Below are 18068 nucleotides of genomic sequence, written 5' to 3' on the forward strand. Positions count from 1 at the left end.
TCAGGGAGGTAATGTGCTTCCTTTCTCCAACAGCAGCACAGTGTTTATGCACTTTGCAGGGCCTATGTTACATATACTCTTTCACCCTGCTGTCCTGACCTGCTGTGGTTTGCTTCAGCTGTGGAAACAGGAACTGCTGAGTCAGCATGCTGATGAAACTCACACTGCTTTCACACATCTCTGGGGAGCTGGCCACAGCAAGGAGGTTGGCAGCAGCTTGTATTTTGGAGAAAAAATGAGCACTTAAATTGTCCTACAATTGCCTGAAACAATAATCTTAAATAATCTGAGTTCTTAAAAACTCTCAAACTGAAGGAGGCTTTAGAACCCAAGCACTAGTTGCAGGTGAATGATCATACCTGGCATATGCAAGCTCATTGAATCATAGAATAGTTAGCTTTGGAAAGGTCCTTAAGACCATCTAGTTCCAACCCTCTGCTATGGGCAGGGACACCTCACACTAAACCGTGTCATCCAAGGCCCTGTCCAACCTGGCCAGGCCTTGTCCAACCTGGCTCCATCCAGGGATGGAGCATTCACAACTTCTTTGGGCAAGTGAATGTCATTTTCCCCTCACTCTTGATCAACTCAACTATGTTTTACAGAGCTGAGATCCAACCATCTGAATAGACAGAATAAGGCCATCAACTTTAGCTCATCTGCCTGCTGACGATAGAGAGCAGCAGCGTGTTCTCATTACAGACTCACACAGAGGTTGAATTGCTCCCTGGGAGCTGGTACAAGGTAATAGACTTTAAAAACTCAAATAACCCCCTCAGAAGGGTCAGGTCCCTGAACAGCAGAAGTGCCAAAGCAGAAAGAGATTTGGGGGTGACTGCATCTTTGAGAGCAAAGTACCCATGGTACAGTAGTTAAAGGTCATCCAAAGGAATGGGAAGGGGAAAGTTAATTGCCAAATTGCATAAAAAATGAAAAGAGAATCAGGCTGAAGAAGGTGAAAAATGTTCCAGAGAGCTACTCTATTAAGGACATAAATAGGGTGTTATCAACAGGCTCAAAGTGAATTAAAGCAGCTTTAGTCGCAAGAAGATGGCAGTTAAAAGCGGGACATGTTAATTTCTCAAGGTACTATCACTATGAAAGCAACACCTTCTCACCTGGAGATGTCTGTTATGCTTTCATTTAAGTGGCGGCTGCTTGCTTCAACACAGTGTTTGCACTTCTCTGTTTTTCACACTTATTAGGGAGCTTTAGCAAGTGAGAATTGCCAGTCAAAGCTCAGAGCCAAAAGTTGCCTGTTAAAGGCAGCAAGGCAGCAGAGATGCACATGCAGATCACACAAGTATCATCCATGTCCATCTCCCTGGGGGGTGCTGGTGCTACCCATGGAGGAAAGTTTAATGTTAAGATTGCAGGGAGAGACTACAGTGCTGTAAATGAGAAATTGTTAGACAATATGTACTTAGACATTGACAGAGAATTATCTTTGACAGTGACTGAGGCAGCACATTTACAACCCCCAAAGCTACTGTTTTAGCAGGATACAGCTGTGCTGACATGTTAAAAAGGACAGTAGCAGATGAGAAGGAATAGTCTGTTTGTAGGTAAAGGTGCTCTCCTTCAGTAGATACTCTCAGTAGATGGATACTGGTAATGGCATGTTAGTGGTATGCAGGAAAAAGGCATTCACAAAGGTGAACTAGAAACAGAGAATAAAGACGACTGGGACAATCTGAGTATTCAAAGCAAAGCAAAAACCAGATGCAGATGAACTCTCTCCTGAAGTGTGCTCATTGGTGTCTGGAGTACCATCTGTCTGGAGAGTCAGGGTACAATGCCCGGATTCTGCAACCTGAGAAAGGGAAGTTTTTAGCTTTTATTTTTGCCGGGTGTTACATCTTTAGAGATGTGAATAGTTCACCAAGACTTGGAGCAGTAGGAAGGCAGAAGGTTTGCTGTGCACATAAGACAGAACAATTGATAACAAATTAACATTTTCAAATAAATAATTTCAGAACTTTTTATGAGCAAGTGGAAGGAAAACACTGCTATGTGGTAGCTAGCTTTATATGAACAGAGCTGGAGAAGCAAGCAGGCAGGCACTCAAGATAGGTGCAATTTGGAGGTCAAGACCCAGATATGCTTTGAGGAAGCTGGGGAAGCTGAACAAAGGTCCCGTAGACATTCACCATGAATCTTGTTATTTGATGTTTGTTTTTAATGCTGATTCAACCACATGCTGCTCTAAGAGGATTGTTCTGTCAATTTTAGTGCCAATCACAGTCTCTCCAATTAAGTCCCAGGCACTGTTACACTGCAGCTTAGCTCATCCTGAGCCAGGGAGCTGTGTGACTCCCTTCAAGGGCTGAGCGCAGAGAGCTGGCACTGAAGATAAACAGAGCTGCAGCAAGCGCTCCATCTGTCAGCAGAGGCTTCACCCAGCATACATCTTCAGCGATCATTTAGAGGGATAATGATCATCCAGGGAGGCAAAAAAAACCATAATCTAAACAGTAAGAGCTGAGCAGAGGCCTACAAGTGACCAATTGCCACAGACAAACGGTTTGCTTTGCTTAGGACTGCAGCTCACCAAAACATTGTCCAGCAAACACTATGCAATGATGGAAGTATTGCACAAGTGCCTGATTTTCCTTATAGAGCTTTTCAAATGCCTGTCCTCTGCAGACACGACACATTCCTGTAGAGTATTAACACATGCTGTACATTTATTAAACTCACAGCAAATTGGTCACAGCTGTTAGCAAAGTAGTTCTATTGGCTCGGACAACCAGCTGGGAAAGGTGAGTAACTTCCATGAGTTGCCCCACCTCTCCTTAGTTATTTTTGAGGAAAACCAGGCAGCGCGCTAGTATTTCCACGCTGTACTATTGAAACGCACACAGGCTTTCTGCTTATGTGGAATCTTTACTAAACCCCACAGCTGCTTGGCCAAAGGCAGCACTACTTTGCTGTAGCCACTAGAGTGAGCTGCTGCTCAACATTTGAGCAAAGTTTGGGCGATTTTTTGTGCTGCTCAGAAGAGGAGGTGTCATTTTGTCATACATAAGGAAAACCCAGACACACACCTGCCCTACGAATGATCTTTGTGATGCTGTGTCTGACTTTAATGCTGAGGATCTATTTCAGCAGGGCAGGGGACAGCTTTCAGGGAGCAGAGATAATTTGTTTAAGCTGGTTTACTGAGCAACCCAAAATTCAAAGTTGCCCCAACATTAGCCATCCCTCAGAATGGAGAGATGAAACCGACCTTCCCAACACGGAGCAGGCTGAGTACAGAGATTATTTTATGGATACCACCCATTCTGCTCCAGCCTAAACTTTTCCCTTAGACTGCAGTCACAGAAGATCTCTGCTGACAGCTGAAAATCCTGAGTATTAAAACATAATGAATGTGGGGCTTCTTATAATGAGTATTAGCAGGCAGAAATGAGAGGGCAGCAACTGCAGCATAGTCACTGGGATGCCTAATGATCACGAAGCAGTGCTCAGTAATAAAACAGGGCAAAAAAAATCCTCCTCTACAAGTCCTTTACCAAGGGACTTGATAGCAAAAAATGTCTATGGGACCCAACTGGCTGAGGCTGGACCATTCCCACAGTAAGGAATACTATGCTCTCTTTGCTGCATCGAGAGTTTCTACAGGTAAAGCCACATATGACAGTCATTTCAGATTTGTGCATGAAAATCCAGTGCTTTATCGAGGAGTTTGCTGGCTACATCTAGTGTTGCAAGAGGAATCATCTGTGATGCTGCCAATAAGAAAACCACAGAGCAGATATTGAAACCAGCTTGAATGCTAAAGCTCGATACAGATTTACAGCTCAGCTAAAGCTTATTAGGCTGCTATTGATTTCAGTGGAATTGTATCTGAGGGTTACAGAGTCAGACAGTCTTATTAATACATTTACATTTTTAATAAATGGTGAAACAGATCAAAACCTGGCTGACAGCCATTCAGCCTACCAATAATGTGAGTGCTGCTTTTTGGCAATGAAATACCACTGAGCGGCAGCTCAGAGTTGCTAAGTATGGAGCCTTACATTTTATTATCCCTGCTCTCTCCCAGAAGGGACAGATTCCTGTCTGTGAAACTTTCGGAGGCTGGCCAGGTTTTGATGGTTGAGATGCTTTCAGATGCTGACCAGGCTAGCAAATAGTTTCCAGTTGATGTTCATCCTTGCTGATTTAATTCAATAAGGCGACCAGCAAATACAGCTAATGTTCCTATAATACAAACTAGCATAAATATGCCAAGGAGAAGATGATCAACCACCATCGCAACAAACTTCCATTCTTCTGCAGCCTGGGAAAGAAACAAAGGAGATGGTAAAGTCTCTGCAGAGCCACGTTTGTTATGGGAACTCTTGTAATCTACTGTCTTGAACAACAGAAAGCTTCTTCCTTAAGTTGCACTATGCAAAAAATACTTATTTTCCTCTCAAAGGCAGGTCAGTTGTTCAGAAAGCCTAAACAACCTAGAAATACAAGTTTCAAGCTTATATTGTTTAGCAACCCTAGCAATTTAGTGAACAATTTCATTAAAAAGAAATGTTAAAAAGCTTAATTTTTAAGCAAATGGTTGCTTTTGACAGAGAGTTTGAAACGTTGAAAGCAAAATGCTTAACTTGGCACAACTGGCTTGTATTTTTCTATTGCTTTTTAATTCTCATGGGATATCTAAGCAATTTCCATTAATTTAGCTCTTTCCATGCCTAGTATACACTCTAAGGTCTGGGAAAACCTTCTCTGTAGCAACCTTAGTCTTTTTTCCAGCTATGGGACACTCTGAACCACTTGCTTTTCCACTGATGCTTTTGGTGGGAACCCAGCACTTGTAAGAGTGAAGTGCCAAATGCAGCAGGGCTGGGATTTCCACCGTGTAACTCTGCCTGTGTGACATGTACTGGCCTAAGGTACCCTCTACTTTGCCTTAGTTGCTCCACAAGTAGAGGAGGCTGTTGTAATTTAGGAGTCACTGCTAAGAGGTCACTGTTTTAAGGTGTTCATAAGTAATGAAGTGGCAGCCTTCAGAAGCCACAACCTTCAGTTTATTTGGGGAACTTGGCTTTTGAAACCCCCTGGAAGTGATATCAGCAGTGCCCAGATGACACAAGCAGTTGGGCTCCACTTCCGAATGGAGCACTTGCCAGTAACCTGAAGACCCTCTTTGTAAGTCTAGGAGGAAGTGAAGCCCAGAGATCCTGAAGCTACGCCAACCCTGCTGAGGGTAAGACTTGATCTGTAGGGAGGGATAGGAGTCATGGGGAACATGAGACTACAGCCAGAGCCGTTCCACATGCTCCAGGAATTTGGTCACAGGAAAAAACAACATGGTGTAAATCCTGTCTGTGGGAAGGAGGCACATCCTTTGCAAGAGCACAGGCCAAATTACTGTCCTGGAGAACTCTCTCCCCATCTTCAGGCTAGCCTGCAGCTCAAAACCAAAGGGCTATGTTCATTTAGAAAGGTGAAGTACCAGGACTGAATTACCCATCCAAAAGCTGTGATAACTGAAATAAAAGAGGGGGTTAATCCCATTGAACGTGTTAGAAGGCAGCAGAGCTAGGTTTTCCCAGGGAACACTGCCATATGTGACTCCACACACATTTATTCTTTGGCTTGCAATGTGGAAAGAGTCAGTAATCAGAGTACCTCATGACGTGCTTCATTCGCAGGGACTACTTGTAGCATTCAGGAATAAACCAAAACCTTCTCAAAACTGGAGTTCTAATTTGTAAGTTATGTTTAACACTTCTCAGGTAAAATGACCAGCTTTTCAGAGTTCAGCTTGCTTCCTGGCTTTCACAAGTGACAGGAGCTCGCTTACTGTAGGGGAAGATGCCTGAGTGGGAGACAGGAGGAATGTGTTTTGGAACTTGCTTACAGCTCTTGAAACTCCTTTGCTCTCACAGACGCTCCATCTCCACAGCTTCACATACCACAGTTGGAAAACTATAGCACTGACACTTTTTTTCCTTTTCCTTTTTTTGGGGGGGCAAGATTCAGTTGCCATCTGTGAAAATTCTCTGTCGCTCCTTGTTAACTGCATCAAGGGGAGAAGACTGTCCCTTGCTAAACACAAACCAGGGCTTGGAGTGGTTTTGTGAGGCAGGGATATTTTGCCAAAAAAGAAAAAACAAACCCCAACAACAACAACAACAAAAGACTTAGCAATTTGAAAGCAAGAAATGAATCATGCACAAAGAATGCCTTACATTACTGGCTTCTTGGTCTGATTTCATCGTTTCCGCAATGTATTTGATTCCCTCTATGGCATTTTTCACATCTGGATTTTTGGTAAGCGGGGAGTAGAAGTTGACAGGCACAGAATCTGGCTTCCCAGAGATTTCTGAAATATCAATATCTTCTGAAAAAATGTTTTTGTCTTGTTTATCCCTGGATGGTCGTTTCATTGTAGAGAAAAACATGATGTTTGGGATTGTGTCAATAAAGATCTGAAAGCAAGGAGGGAGAAGACAACAGTTGCTGGTCTGTGAGGCTGTGTTACAGATGCAGCTGCGTACTGAACAAAGGCAAGCCTCTCTGGTCCCAGATGCTTCCCACACTGGATCAGCTACAGATCCTCTCTGAGTATGTCATAGCCCATGCTTCAGTCTCATGGGGGCTTTTGTCAGCCTTATGTCCTAGGGCAGATGGAGTCACCTGCAGGCCTGTCACGTGTGATTTGGAAACCGTTTTCCCCTGCCATATAGCCAACATCTATCCATGGAGGGGTGTGTGATGCCCTGGAGCAGAGCCTCAGCTAGTGGAAGCTGACAGAGCTCTATCAATCTTGTCTAATTTGGAGCATATTGCTTATGAATCTGGCTTGAAGAATGGACTACAAAGGATCTCTTTTGGCTACTTATGTTGGACTTTGCTATTACAAATGCACATAAGATCTACAATAATTTCCTTTGGAATAACAGGCTTGCTGCCAGAGCATTTTTAAGCACATGGAGTGTTTGCCTGTTGAAATCTCCCTTCTGCAGGGCTTGTTTGTGCTGCAGAGTGAATCTGATGTAAGCAGTATCCTTAGAAGTATAATTACAAATACAGAGAACAGTCTCCTGTTCACTTTCTGGTTTAATATGAACCCAGGAAGGCTTAAAAAAAGCCAAGAATGACTGAATGGCTCCTCTTGGGTACTGTCTCTCTGGCAAAGAACTTGTAGGAAAAACTGGATGTCTGTCATTACATCTTGTGGTTACCATTTAGACTACTGTGCAAGGATCTCCTTGCTTCCCAAGGACTACAGAGCAACTGTATTTACTGGAAAACCACAGAGAAGATCATAGCCTTTGCTAAGCTGTCTTTTGCAGTGCAAAACTGGCTGCTGAACGCAGATATCTCCAATGGCCTTTGTGTTCTGCACTCACATGGGCTGGCAAACTTGGCCACTGGCAGGCAGCAGTGCTTTGCAGTCAGATGAAGAATTAGACCAGGAAATGTAATCTGAGTCCAGCTGGACATTTTCTTTTCCCTATACCTTCATCTGCCTGTGTTTTGCCTCATCTGTTCCCTTCAAGACTACCCCAGTGGAAAGTTTTGTTGCTTAAAGGAGCACTTTAGCAGCCTTGCTGACTTTATGCACAGCTAAGTAGTAAACACTGGCTCTTGTGCCCAGAGAGACTTAACATGATGCATTTACTTCCCCAATTCTTGTTGACTTTTATTAGAAAACTTGCCAATAAAATATGGAGTGCTCAGTAGAAACCAGGAAACATGCAAAGCCATGGAACTCACCTTCCTGACCCAGTGCGGCATGGTGTGAGTGCTTGGGGAGCGGTGGTGGGTGTTGATGACGATGACCGTGATGATGATTGAAGCGATGACAAACACCATTGTAAACAGCATGTATTTGCCTATCAGAGGCACTGCACTGGAAGTGGAGGGAATCAGCTCCACTATGACCAGAAGGAACACAGTCAAAGACAGCAGGACAGAGATGCTGAGAGTCATTTTCTCACCTGCCATGGAAAAAAAAAATCAAAAAAGAAAAAGAAAATACCAGTGCTGCTGTTATCATTCAGTACAGACAATATTTATTTGACAAGATAGGATCACTATTCACTCAAGTACACGTGACTGGTACCATCTCCCCCAGCATCCAAAGCAGTAACTAGATTGAGCAAACCTGAGCGCCTAACATAGCATCAGCTCCAGCATTAAAGTGGGAATCACCAGGTATGGCTGGGCTGAGGTATGGGTAATGGATATGGAAAGTGCCAGGAGCACTTCATGGGCTGTGCCTTTTGAATGATGGAAGGTATGCACCTGATTAGTGCTCGTTCCACAGCCCCCTGGGGGCTCACCGACTTTGCTCTCTGGCAGGCTCATGCTGGGCTAAGCGGGCAGACAAAAATCACATCTGACACCAGAGGTCAGTCTCTATTTGAGATCTTCCTGCATGCAGGATGTCAGAAATGAACCGCAAAACATGATTAACATCTTGCTTTTCTATCCAGTTCAACTTTATAGAAAGTTTTCCACTGAAAAAACCCAAATCAACCCAAACCCAAAACCCAACCATCAAGTATTTCATAAAAGAGGCTTAATTAAATTAAGCAGTATGAAAAGCTGACACAAGGTCAAATGAACGAAACAGAGGAAATGGCTGCAGGGAGCAAGAGCTGCTCAGCAGCGACAAATGAGACTGAATAGGTCAAGATACTCTTCGTACATGAAGCAACGTGCGTGAACAGATAAGTTCTCTCCTCTAACACAGTGCAAAAGGGCCTCAGTCACCCCTATGTGCTCACTTACTCTGTCATACACTAACACACTAACTCCTACCTATGGCAAGCCATAAAAATCAACTAGCTAAATCTTTGTTGTGCAGAAGTTAACTGGACAGTTAATCAGTGATTTCTGTGAGAAACAGCCCAATTTAATTATACCAGTAGCTTCAGCTTTCAGCACTTATGCTTTGCAGAATGTTTAGAGCCATTATTTTGAGCTGAAATGTCCAGTTTCAGTAGGTGCTGCCCTTTGAGTTGTCTAGTGATTTCGAATACTGAGAATTTCTCAGAAGCTTGTTAGAAAAGCAATTTCTATGGCAGTAGAACACATAAATTTACGTACCTGAATCTGTGGGTAGGTAGAAAACAAACCCGGTTAAAAAGGAGAAGAGCAGACAGGGAATAATGACATTCACGATGAAGTAGAGAGGCAGGCGCTGCATGAGGAAGTGGTAGGTGATATCCAGGTAGGGGGTGTCAGGGCAGCAAGCGTAGTAAACCCAGTGCTTCCAGCCACGGTAATCCTTCATCACCCACTCCCCACTCTCCATGAAGTTACTCAGATCTGGGCGATCACTCTCCTGACAGCAAAAAAATTACATTAGATGCTCTGAACTAAATCAGAACTTGGCAGTTCCTCAGTGTCAGGACTCCCAATAACTCAGGTACTCCCTGCATTTTTGTGAGCAAACAGCTCGTCTTTGCTATTTTGCTTTAGAATATCATCCTCTGCACAGCATTCAACTAAATATTTTACAGAAACACTTAGGGATAGTTGACTAAAGAGAAAGACTGACTAAATATTTACAGATAGGAGACATACCTGAGAGAACAGGCAAAAAGTCCTTGGAAATGCAAAGCCATGAGCAGAGAAAAAGCAACCCACCACTCTCTCCCAAAAATGTCAAAGCATAGATGGGTAGGAGACTGTTAGGGCACAGGAATTATGCATATGCAGAATTTTAGAAGCTAAACAAGGAAAGTTTGTGCTAAATCTACAAATTGGGCTTTTATAATTTACGGGTAGCGCCTGCTTGATTTTCAGTCAAAACAAGGTTATATCGCATTCTAAATCTGAGATTTCTCTAAAAATACATCCAGCTCTTTACTGCTTTTCCCCATTACAAGCTCCTTGCTTACCGGGTTAATAACAACCACTGTACCATCATATGTCCAAGTTCCCAACTTCATACTGCAGTTCTGCTGGTCGAATGGGAAGTGCGTGACTATAATCTCACAGTAACTTTTGAAAATAGCTGGTGGTGTCCAGGTGATCAGGCCTGTGTGCTCCAGGAGCACTTTGGTGTATTTAACAATGGCAAAATCACCATCTGCACTGCAAAAGGAACAAGGACATTAACAGCAATATGGGCAGCTTAATTAACACAGTCACAAAAGGAGTTCTCTGACTGCAGATCAACTGGTTCCCCAGTTGTCATCGTGCCTGCTGCTGCAGAACCTTGGTCTGAGGCATGGTACCCAGGGCCCAGATGCTGTGCGAAAGCAGCCCATGGGGCAGCAGTGCCCCCCCTCCCCAGGCAGCCGGCACCCCTTACTTGTTGTAAAGTACAAGATCTGGCCGCCAGATATCATCTGAGGGGATGCGGATTTTTTTCACACCACCGTAGTCATCCGGGTTCCACTTGAGGTTGACATCTGTCCATTGCTAAAGAGGGAGGAGTTCAGCCACTGAGAGCCTCTTCCAGCACTTCTGGGGGCAGTTTGGGTACTGCCTAGAAACAAGCACCTCCCTTGCTTTGGGATATGGAGGTAAGCATAAGCATATGCTATCGGGATCCCCAGCTAAGTTTTTACATTAACCTAAAATTTGGCTTAAAAAGCTTATTAAAAAATTAATATACACATATGAAAGATAAATATACCAAAAGTGTACTGTTGAAAGATAATACAAAATGCTTTTCTTCAGTTTCTTTAGGGACTAGCACATTTTGTTCTTGAGACCCAGAAAGAAGACATTATCTGCTAGCTGACCACCTGTCCAACACAGCAATTAATAGTTACTTTCTGGCTGTGTCCTGTGTATTCATTTGAAATGGATTAAATGGTTGGCACTATTTATAGTTACCTGTTTCAGGCGCACATTGGTTGTCACAATCTGATTTACTTCATCCTTAAAAAAAAAAAAAGGAGGAGAAAGCAGTAGCAGCAAACATCAGGATTATAGGAGAAAAACTGTTCCCTTAGAAAAATGATACCATTTGGCACTATCACAGTTAATAAGCCAGCGGTTCATACTGTACCACGCTAATAAGCTGAATGAGCTGCAGCCCAACAGTGACGACGACAGCATCCCGATGGTCCTCCACTGGTCGCACCACCTTGTTGTAGTCCTTGAACAAGTCCTCGACGAGGCGAGTCTCATCTTCATAGCACAGGACCAGCCCAGCTGTAGAACAGCAGGGGTGGCATCAGTGAGATGGGACAGAGAACAGGCTACAGCACCGTCAATCCAAGGTGGGCAGGAAGGAAATGCCATCAACAGCAGGTGGCTGGTGGAGTCCTGTATGACTCCTCATTTCAGGTGTGCATTATGTGCATTGCAAACACTGTCAGCAGGGGTAAGGTATCTAATCTGGAGGTCAGTTTAGGAATAAGGCAACAACAGTCTTCAGACAGGAGATGAACAAAAACAAATAGCCATGACTGTGGACATCAGACTGAGCATTAGGAATCTCTCCCGGGATCTCCCAGCCCGCAACTGTGCTTATATACAGTACTTGTGGACTGTTAAGCACAGAGAATACCAATAATCAGGGATTTCTAATGATGCTTACTTCATCTTCAATTCCACTTGCCTGTAACAGTGACATTAAAGGACAGGGCCAAGCACAAGAAGACACTGAGGTGAAAGCACCATCCAGACTCCTTGTGTCTGAAGTTTAAATCAGAGGAAGAGCTCCTCTCATTGACTAGAATTGCTCAGGTTTTACTGGTGGTGAGAGAGAAGGAAACCCTTCACAATGTGGTCTCATATTTCCCTCTCCTTGGGGAAGGTCTCAACCTGTCCTTGGAGATCTCTGCCCACAGACTGCTCAGTGTGACTTGGCAGTGCTACAGAGAAGAGCCCTTGTGAGAGCATCACGAGTGAAAATGGCAGGCAGCAGCTTTGTTTCATGTGCGTTGTGCTCCTGAGGGGTGAGGGCTCAGATCCCCACCTCACAGAAACACAGATGAACCCCAGATAGCCTGTTGCAGAACAAGCAGGCACATCATGTGCTCAGACTGCAGTGGCTTCACTGTTAAAGGGGAAGGGAGGCTTGGGGATGTTTTTGTATGTACCCCCTCTTTAAGGCAGTGAGAAGGAACAGACCACCTGAACCTCACCACAAGCATTTTTGGCATATTCAAGCCTTGCCTTCCCCTCTCTCAGTCTGAATCTGGGCCACTGAAGTCAACAAGACTTTTGCTGCTGACTCCAAGCTAAGCCAGGATTTCCCCTTGTTTCCTAACTGACTTTTCATCAGCTCCTTTCATACAGTTGAGCTGCCATGCCAAGGATTCCTCCTTGACCTTGTCCTGCTGTGAGATGGTATTAAAATACTTGGGTACCACTGAGAAAAGCTGTCTGCCACAGACAAGCAATGCTTGCTTCCCCTGCCAGGAAGCAGCACTGGGGTGGGCAGGAGTCATCTTTCCACTTCTACATTATGTTTAAAGTGTCACATTTAAGTCAAACTCTTGGCTATACTATATTAATGCAATTAAAATATTTCACATTGATACCTTCTGGTGTGGCTTGGTAGGAATTTAGTATACTGTCTTTAGTGAAAAGTTTTTAGGATCACAAAATACTCATTCTTTCAGAGGACCAAATAAAAGGACTTATCCCACTACAACACATACAGCTGCAAATCAATTCTACTTCCTTGTCAGTAGTTCCACAGCTTAATGAAACTTTTTGTAATGAACTTTTACATTTCAAGCCATGTTTATTAGAGCTTTGCACATATTTTGGAATACACGTAGCACTAGAGTACATGAGAACACGGCAGAAAGACAATTAAACACAAAAATTATCACTTCAAAATATCTGGTGTCTGAAATTACAAATATCTGAGCTGTTACCAGTGCACTCCAAAGTCCTGGTTTAAACAATTTGGTGTGTTCATAAAACCTTATCAGCAGGACAGGCTGCTCCCAGAGCACACATTCACCCATAATGATGGATGGTCCTGCACACTCAGGAAGTAGCTGACCCCTGTTCAAAGCAATAGCTAGAACACCTTTACCTGCAGAGACGAGGAGGAGTATGTGATGGACCTTTATCATCCGCTCGCTGCAGTCAAACAGACAGATGCACACACAAAGCGCCTATGAGGTCTCTTTGGAGAAGGGCTGTGCTGCCTCCCACCAGGGTGCTGGCGAAATATAGCCACCAAGGTATTGATTTACAGCACCTGTTTTGGGGAATGACAGCTGAGAGCCACTGCGCCACTGGGCTGGAAACAGGAGAACAATGTGTCAGCAGGCAAATATCTCCTGGAGTTTACAAAAGGTCATTTTCACAAGTGACTATCAGCCTATAAAGAAAAGAAAGAATTATCTGTAGAATAATTGAACATCTTGGTGAGAACTCAGAAGCTTCCCAGGCTGCAGACCCATCCTTTGTGACCACAGCAACTTCCCAGATTTGGGATTTTGTTTCTCTGGAGGAAAACAGAGCACAGCCATTTATTTCGGATGCGCCCTCACCAGCGTACAGACTGCACTGGGGTGAGGCTGCCCCCTTTGTTTCACAGATGGACGAGAAATGCTGAGGAAGTGAAGAAGTATGTTCAAGGGAGATCGATCTCCTTGAACCTACTGGGATTTTCAGAAGGTACTCAATAGAGTTTCCCCCTTTAAAGCTGTTAACTAACCTCAGTAACCCGAAGAAGGAGGAAAACCCTCCCACAGATACCTATAGACTTACTGAGCTGTGATAGGCAAATGATGGGAATATGATCAGTTTGTATAGCATGGCAGATCCAATGGCGTGCGAGTTCTTGCTCATTATTGTTATTTTTATTGATTATTCCATAAATCACCTGGAAAAGGAGTGAAAAAATTATGTGTTTCATAGTAACATTCAGTTATTCAGGCAAAGAAAACAACCAACTGTGAAGCAATATATATATATATATATATTGTATATTGTATATATATACACACATGCATATACACAAAACAACCTCCTCTGAGCTCACCAATATCATACAGGAACAAAATATTGAGGTAGACCATTGTGTGAAGTGCTCAGCAGCGTGAGAAAAGCAAGTCCATCAGTTTCCAGGAGAGATGAAGCAAATATAAATCGATCGTGTCCTGAATGCTCTTTGCAGTTCTGGTCCTCCGGTTTCAAAAAGAGACTTGGAAAAGGCCCAGAAGAATGTGGCAGTGATATCCATGATATAAACCAGCTTCCGTACCTGGAACTGATAGTATGAACCTTCAGCCTGGATGAGAAGGCTGTACAGGGCTGTGCAGGGTCTGTACAATACTAAATAATCTGGAGAAGGCAGATTTGGATTCATTCACTGTCCCAGTGAGTAAAAGTAGAGGGCACCTAGGGAAACTTAAGAGTTGGCAGGGTTAACTAGGACACTCTGTCACACAGTATGGCTGCAGTAGAACTTGGTGCTACTGAAGCGCTTGGTTGCCAGAAGTGTGTGTGTGTGTGTGTGTGTTCAGAAAAATTAGTTTGATAAATTAATTTTACGCTGTTAAATAAAAAAACCCTCCAAGAAGTCTGCCACAGAAGTCCCAGAGTCGCAAGTCCCAGGAGGCTTGGGCTGGTGTCCTGGAAAATAGCAATGCTTAAGCTGTTCTTGTACTTTTCCCTGGACACGGCACTACGTGACCTGACCTGCCACGACCATTCTTATACGCTGCTCCAAATTTCCTTTCCAGAAAACATTCCTCATAAAAACCTTGCTGAGTTCTGCCTCTGGGTGACACCAGACGTACTTTCTATTTCTTCTGGCTACCCTCTGTGCTGTCTGCCAGCTGCTTTGATGTTTCATGCTGGATGCCTGTATTATTTAGGTAGTTATTTTTAAATCAGTCCCCCCTCACTCGCCCCCTCCATTAACTCACCATCCAGCCTCGGCATTTACATCTATCCTCCAGTAAAAACCCTCCATTTACATAACTCTGGCCTTGTTCCTGGCCTGTGCCTTGGCCAACAGCTCCCATTGTTGCAGCTATCTTATTTTAAACAAGCGGCTGGCTGCTTCCAACCTTTATCCCAGGCTGGGCAGCTGCCGTGACCAACGGAGATACAATTGCATGGAAGCATTGCGGGAATGCTGACGATGCCCCTCCAGATCCTCTCGTGTTCTCTCAAAGCATTCCTGCCCACCCAAGGCAGAGAGGTTTGCACTGAAACAGATGGAGGAGAGTATTACCACACTCTTTGGCAAATTATAGCTCTTGGGTAACATGAGTTTCTGTCCCCCTCTCCAAAAAAGGTCTATCTGCTAGGAATCATCAGGATCCAGAAAATGTAGAAGCCCCAGAAGGTCTGCAGCCTTAGCAATGGGTTATTTCTCCTGCAGCTGAGCTAAGCACAGCCTTCCAACCTGGGAGCCAGCTACCGCTTACTGGCTGGGAGTCAGAGCTCATGCTCGAAGAGGCAGGAGCAGGTATTTGGAGAAGGCCTTTGGGGAACGACAGCCTGGCTGCAAGGAACATTCACTGGCAGAGAAACAGGACTGTTTCCTCCCCAAAAAATCGAGGCAACCCAAGCTCCTGTGGTTAAATACAGACAGAGAAGTGAATGCTGCCTGTTGTTAACAGGGGAATGTGACCCGTCATGACCAAGGTGAAAATGCAAGGGGAGGGGACAAGCTGTACCAAGGGCCTGAAACTGATCCATTGCGAAGGGTGTTTTTTTCCTTCAGAGTTCAGAGATTTTTCTTGATGACTATTTTATCCCCACACAGAAAAACCCTTTTCACATTCATCTCAACAGCAAGCTTTCTGGCTTGGTTTATGAGCCCCCTCTGACCTCAGACAAACTCACTACCCACAGCACTAATGGCAGGCCAGTCTCACTCATACTGTTTGGAAAGAAATAGAACTCACTGCTTGCTGCATTTTGGGAATTGCTTCTTCCACTCACGTCCCAGGAACAAGTGCTGCCAGGGCTTCTGATTGCTCCAGCCTGAAGGAAGCCAGCCGTGAACAAATACTACTGCAGGTCTCTTTGGCGCATCATAGACACCATAGAGCCATGTTACAGATGCTTTTGCCACAGTGAGGAATGCAAGATTTTCATCAGAATCTTTGTCACAGCATTGCATGCATACGTGCAAGGCCCAACTAGAAAGAGAAGATGCAAGAGGCTCCCATGGCTGCAGGACCTACATGGGGAAGCAGAAGTGAAGTTAATAAAAATATTAGAGAAAACATAGATTCTGCATCAGGGACATTAAGGGCACAAAAGCTGAGAAATGACCAGTGTTCATTTAGGGTTTTTTTAGCTTCCAAATGCTGCACATGCATTTTTTAATGCATTTTGGTGTCAGAAAAATGGAACTGTTGGTGACAGTAGATTGTGTCAGCACTGGATTAGAGAAGGCAGATGGTTAGACAAGTAATTTGTGAATTTGCCATGTGTTTGTTACCAGATTGCCCCTAGTTATAGACAGTATGGCACACACTTCCTGCTGGAAGCCATCTCACATGAGCCTGGCCGCTCAACACTGTTGCCACCAGATGGCAACAGATGGCCAAAAAAGATGCGGCGGGCACAGGACGGGCATTTCGCGGAGAACGACCGCAAACAATCCCTAGCAAGGGCAAAATAGGGGCAGCAAATGCTTTCAAGGAATTAACGACGGTCTTGAGATGTTAATGTACTATGCTCCCCCTGTTTATTCCAGTGCCCATAAGAACACGTTGAGTATTAATGCACATACCAATATATATTGACAAATAGGATTGAATTCCACAAGTCAAGAAATTAAGTTGCAGTTTTCCATACTGAAATGCACCTCAGCCGTCATCAAATGCATTTTACCCTAACAGGTGTCTGTAGAAAACTCGTTTTCAGCATCTCTTTTCTTTGTTTTCTATTACACAGGCCAAAGGAATTGAAAATACCAAAAGCTCACTCAAAAGTGGTGATCTTGATCTCTGCAGTTACGGAGCTTACATATTCCAGCATAGACATGGTGCACATTTATCTAATCAAAGAATGCTTCTGAGAAAATGACCTGAGTCTGGAAAGAAAAAGCAAGGAAAAGGTCCACAGTCAAAGAGAGAAACTGCAATCACAAAATACACACTTAGATGAGTGGCACGAGTATTAATGTACTGCAGGTGAGGAGAAACACTGCTCCCCTTTAAACAGGCATCACCATCATGGTCACACTGCTCATACAAAAATGACATTGGCAACCGAGACTCATGTACCCAGCTTGAGTGAGACTGGTGCAGCAGTGAGAATGGAGACCAGCACTAAATGAAAACACCATCGGTTGAGATGACAGGCACAAGCTGACCAGTGTCAGAGGAATCAGTAAGAAGGCTGCAGCGTCACACTGCCTTTCTGTCATGGAAATTCCAGGAAACCAGTCCTAGAGCTGCATAAAGCAGTAGTAAACTCAATTCCACCAATCATCCCTGAGAGAGCTGCTTTTAGGGCTCCTATCTGAGTACTGAGTCTTACCTCTGGGACCTAGGTGAGTCATGCTGGACAGCCAAACAAGACAACAAAAGAGGACAAGTCCTTTAGATGTGAGGTTTGCTCTGCCCTGCTCCTGCAGGCCTCTCTTTCAGCACAGCAGCTTATGTGAGCTGTGCTAGAATGGAGAAGACAGCAAAGGAAGAGCTCTGCTGATCCATCCCCTCATGAAGACTTGTGTGCACACCAGGACTCCTCAAATACTCTGCTTCTGTGATCAGGGAAGTCCCATTCACTCTTGGGTGCAGCTAGGTGACTGTCCTTCCCCAGCAGCACAAGTCAGCAGCTGGAAAACACACTCAGCCTGGTACAGACCTTGACTACCTGGTCTGAATACAGCCTGCAGCCACCAGGCATCAGTTTTCTCTCTGCAGATGAAGAAATATTCCATAAAGCACAAAAGTCTGGCAGCGAGGGTGGCCCGGGTGTCAAAGCTGGGATCCAGGTGGGCACTGACAGCTCTGCCACATGCTGGCAGTGGAGACATCAAGGCAATGTTTAAACAGTGCTGGGCACCCAAGTGCTCTCCTGGGAGTGTCTGCCTCTAGAGATGGCACTGTATAACCATATTACATTTTGGGTACATATTCTGATGCTGATTTGCTTTTGTAGGTATATATAGTTGAGTTACTACCACTGCAGAAAGTAGAGCCTGG

At 44.3% G+C, this 18068-nt stretch overlaps 1 protein-coding gene across 1 annotated transcript; it reads right to left on the minus strand.

Moving 5' to 3' along the window:
• Positions 1–3014: 3014 nt before the first annotated feature.
• On the minus strand, positions 3015–13289 carry CHRNA1 (cholinergic receptor nicotinic alpha 1 subunit). Its single transcript, XM_061447525.1, has 9 exons — positions 12974–13289; positions 10985–11130; positions 10810–10854; positions 10280–10389; positions 9864–10059; positions 9067–9304; positions 7729–7952; positions 6198–6437; positions 3015–4285 (listed from the first exon to the last, which is right to left on the minus strand). Exons 1-9 carry the CDS (start codon positions 13011–13013, stop codon positions 4154–4156), a joined length of 1371 nt encoding a protein of 456 aa, XP_061303509.1. The 5' UTR covers positions 13014–13289; the 3' UTR covers positions 3015–4153.
• Between the last annotated feature and the right edge of the window lie 4779 nt (positions 13290–18068).

This window comes from Pezoporus flaviventris, unplaced genomic scaffold, assembly GCF_033815535.1.
Source record: "Pezoporus flaviventris isolate CSIRO_AGI_PZ_B2104156 unplaced genomic scaffold, CSIRO_AGI_Pfla_v1 ptg000001l, whole genome shotgun sequence".
NCBI lineage: Eukaryota > Metazoa > Chordata > Aves > Psittaciformes > Psittacidae > Pezoporus > Pezoporus flaviventris.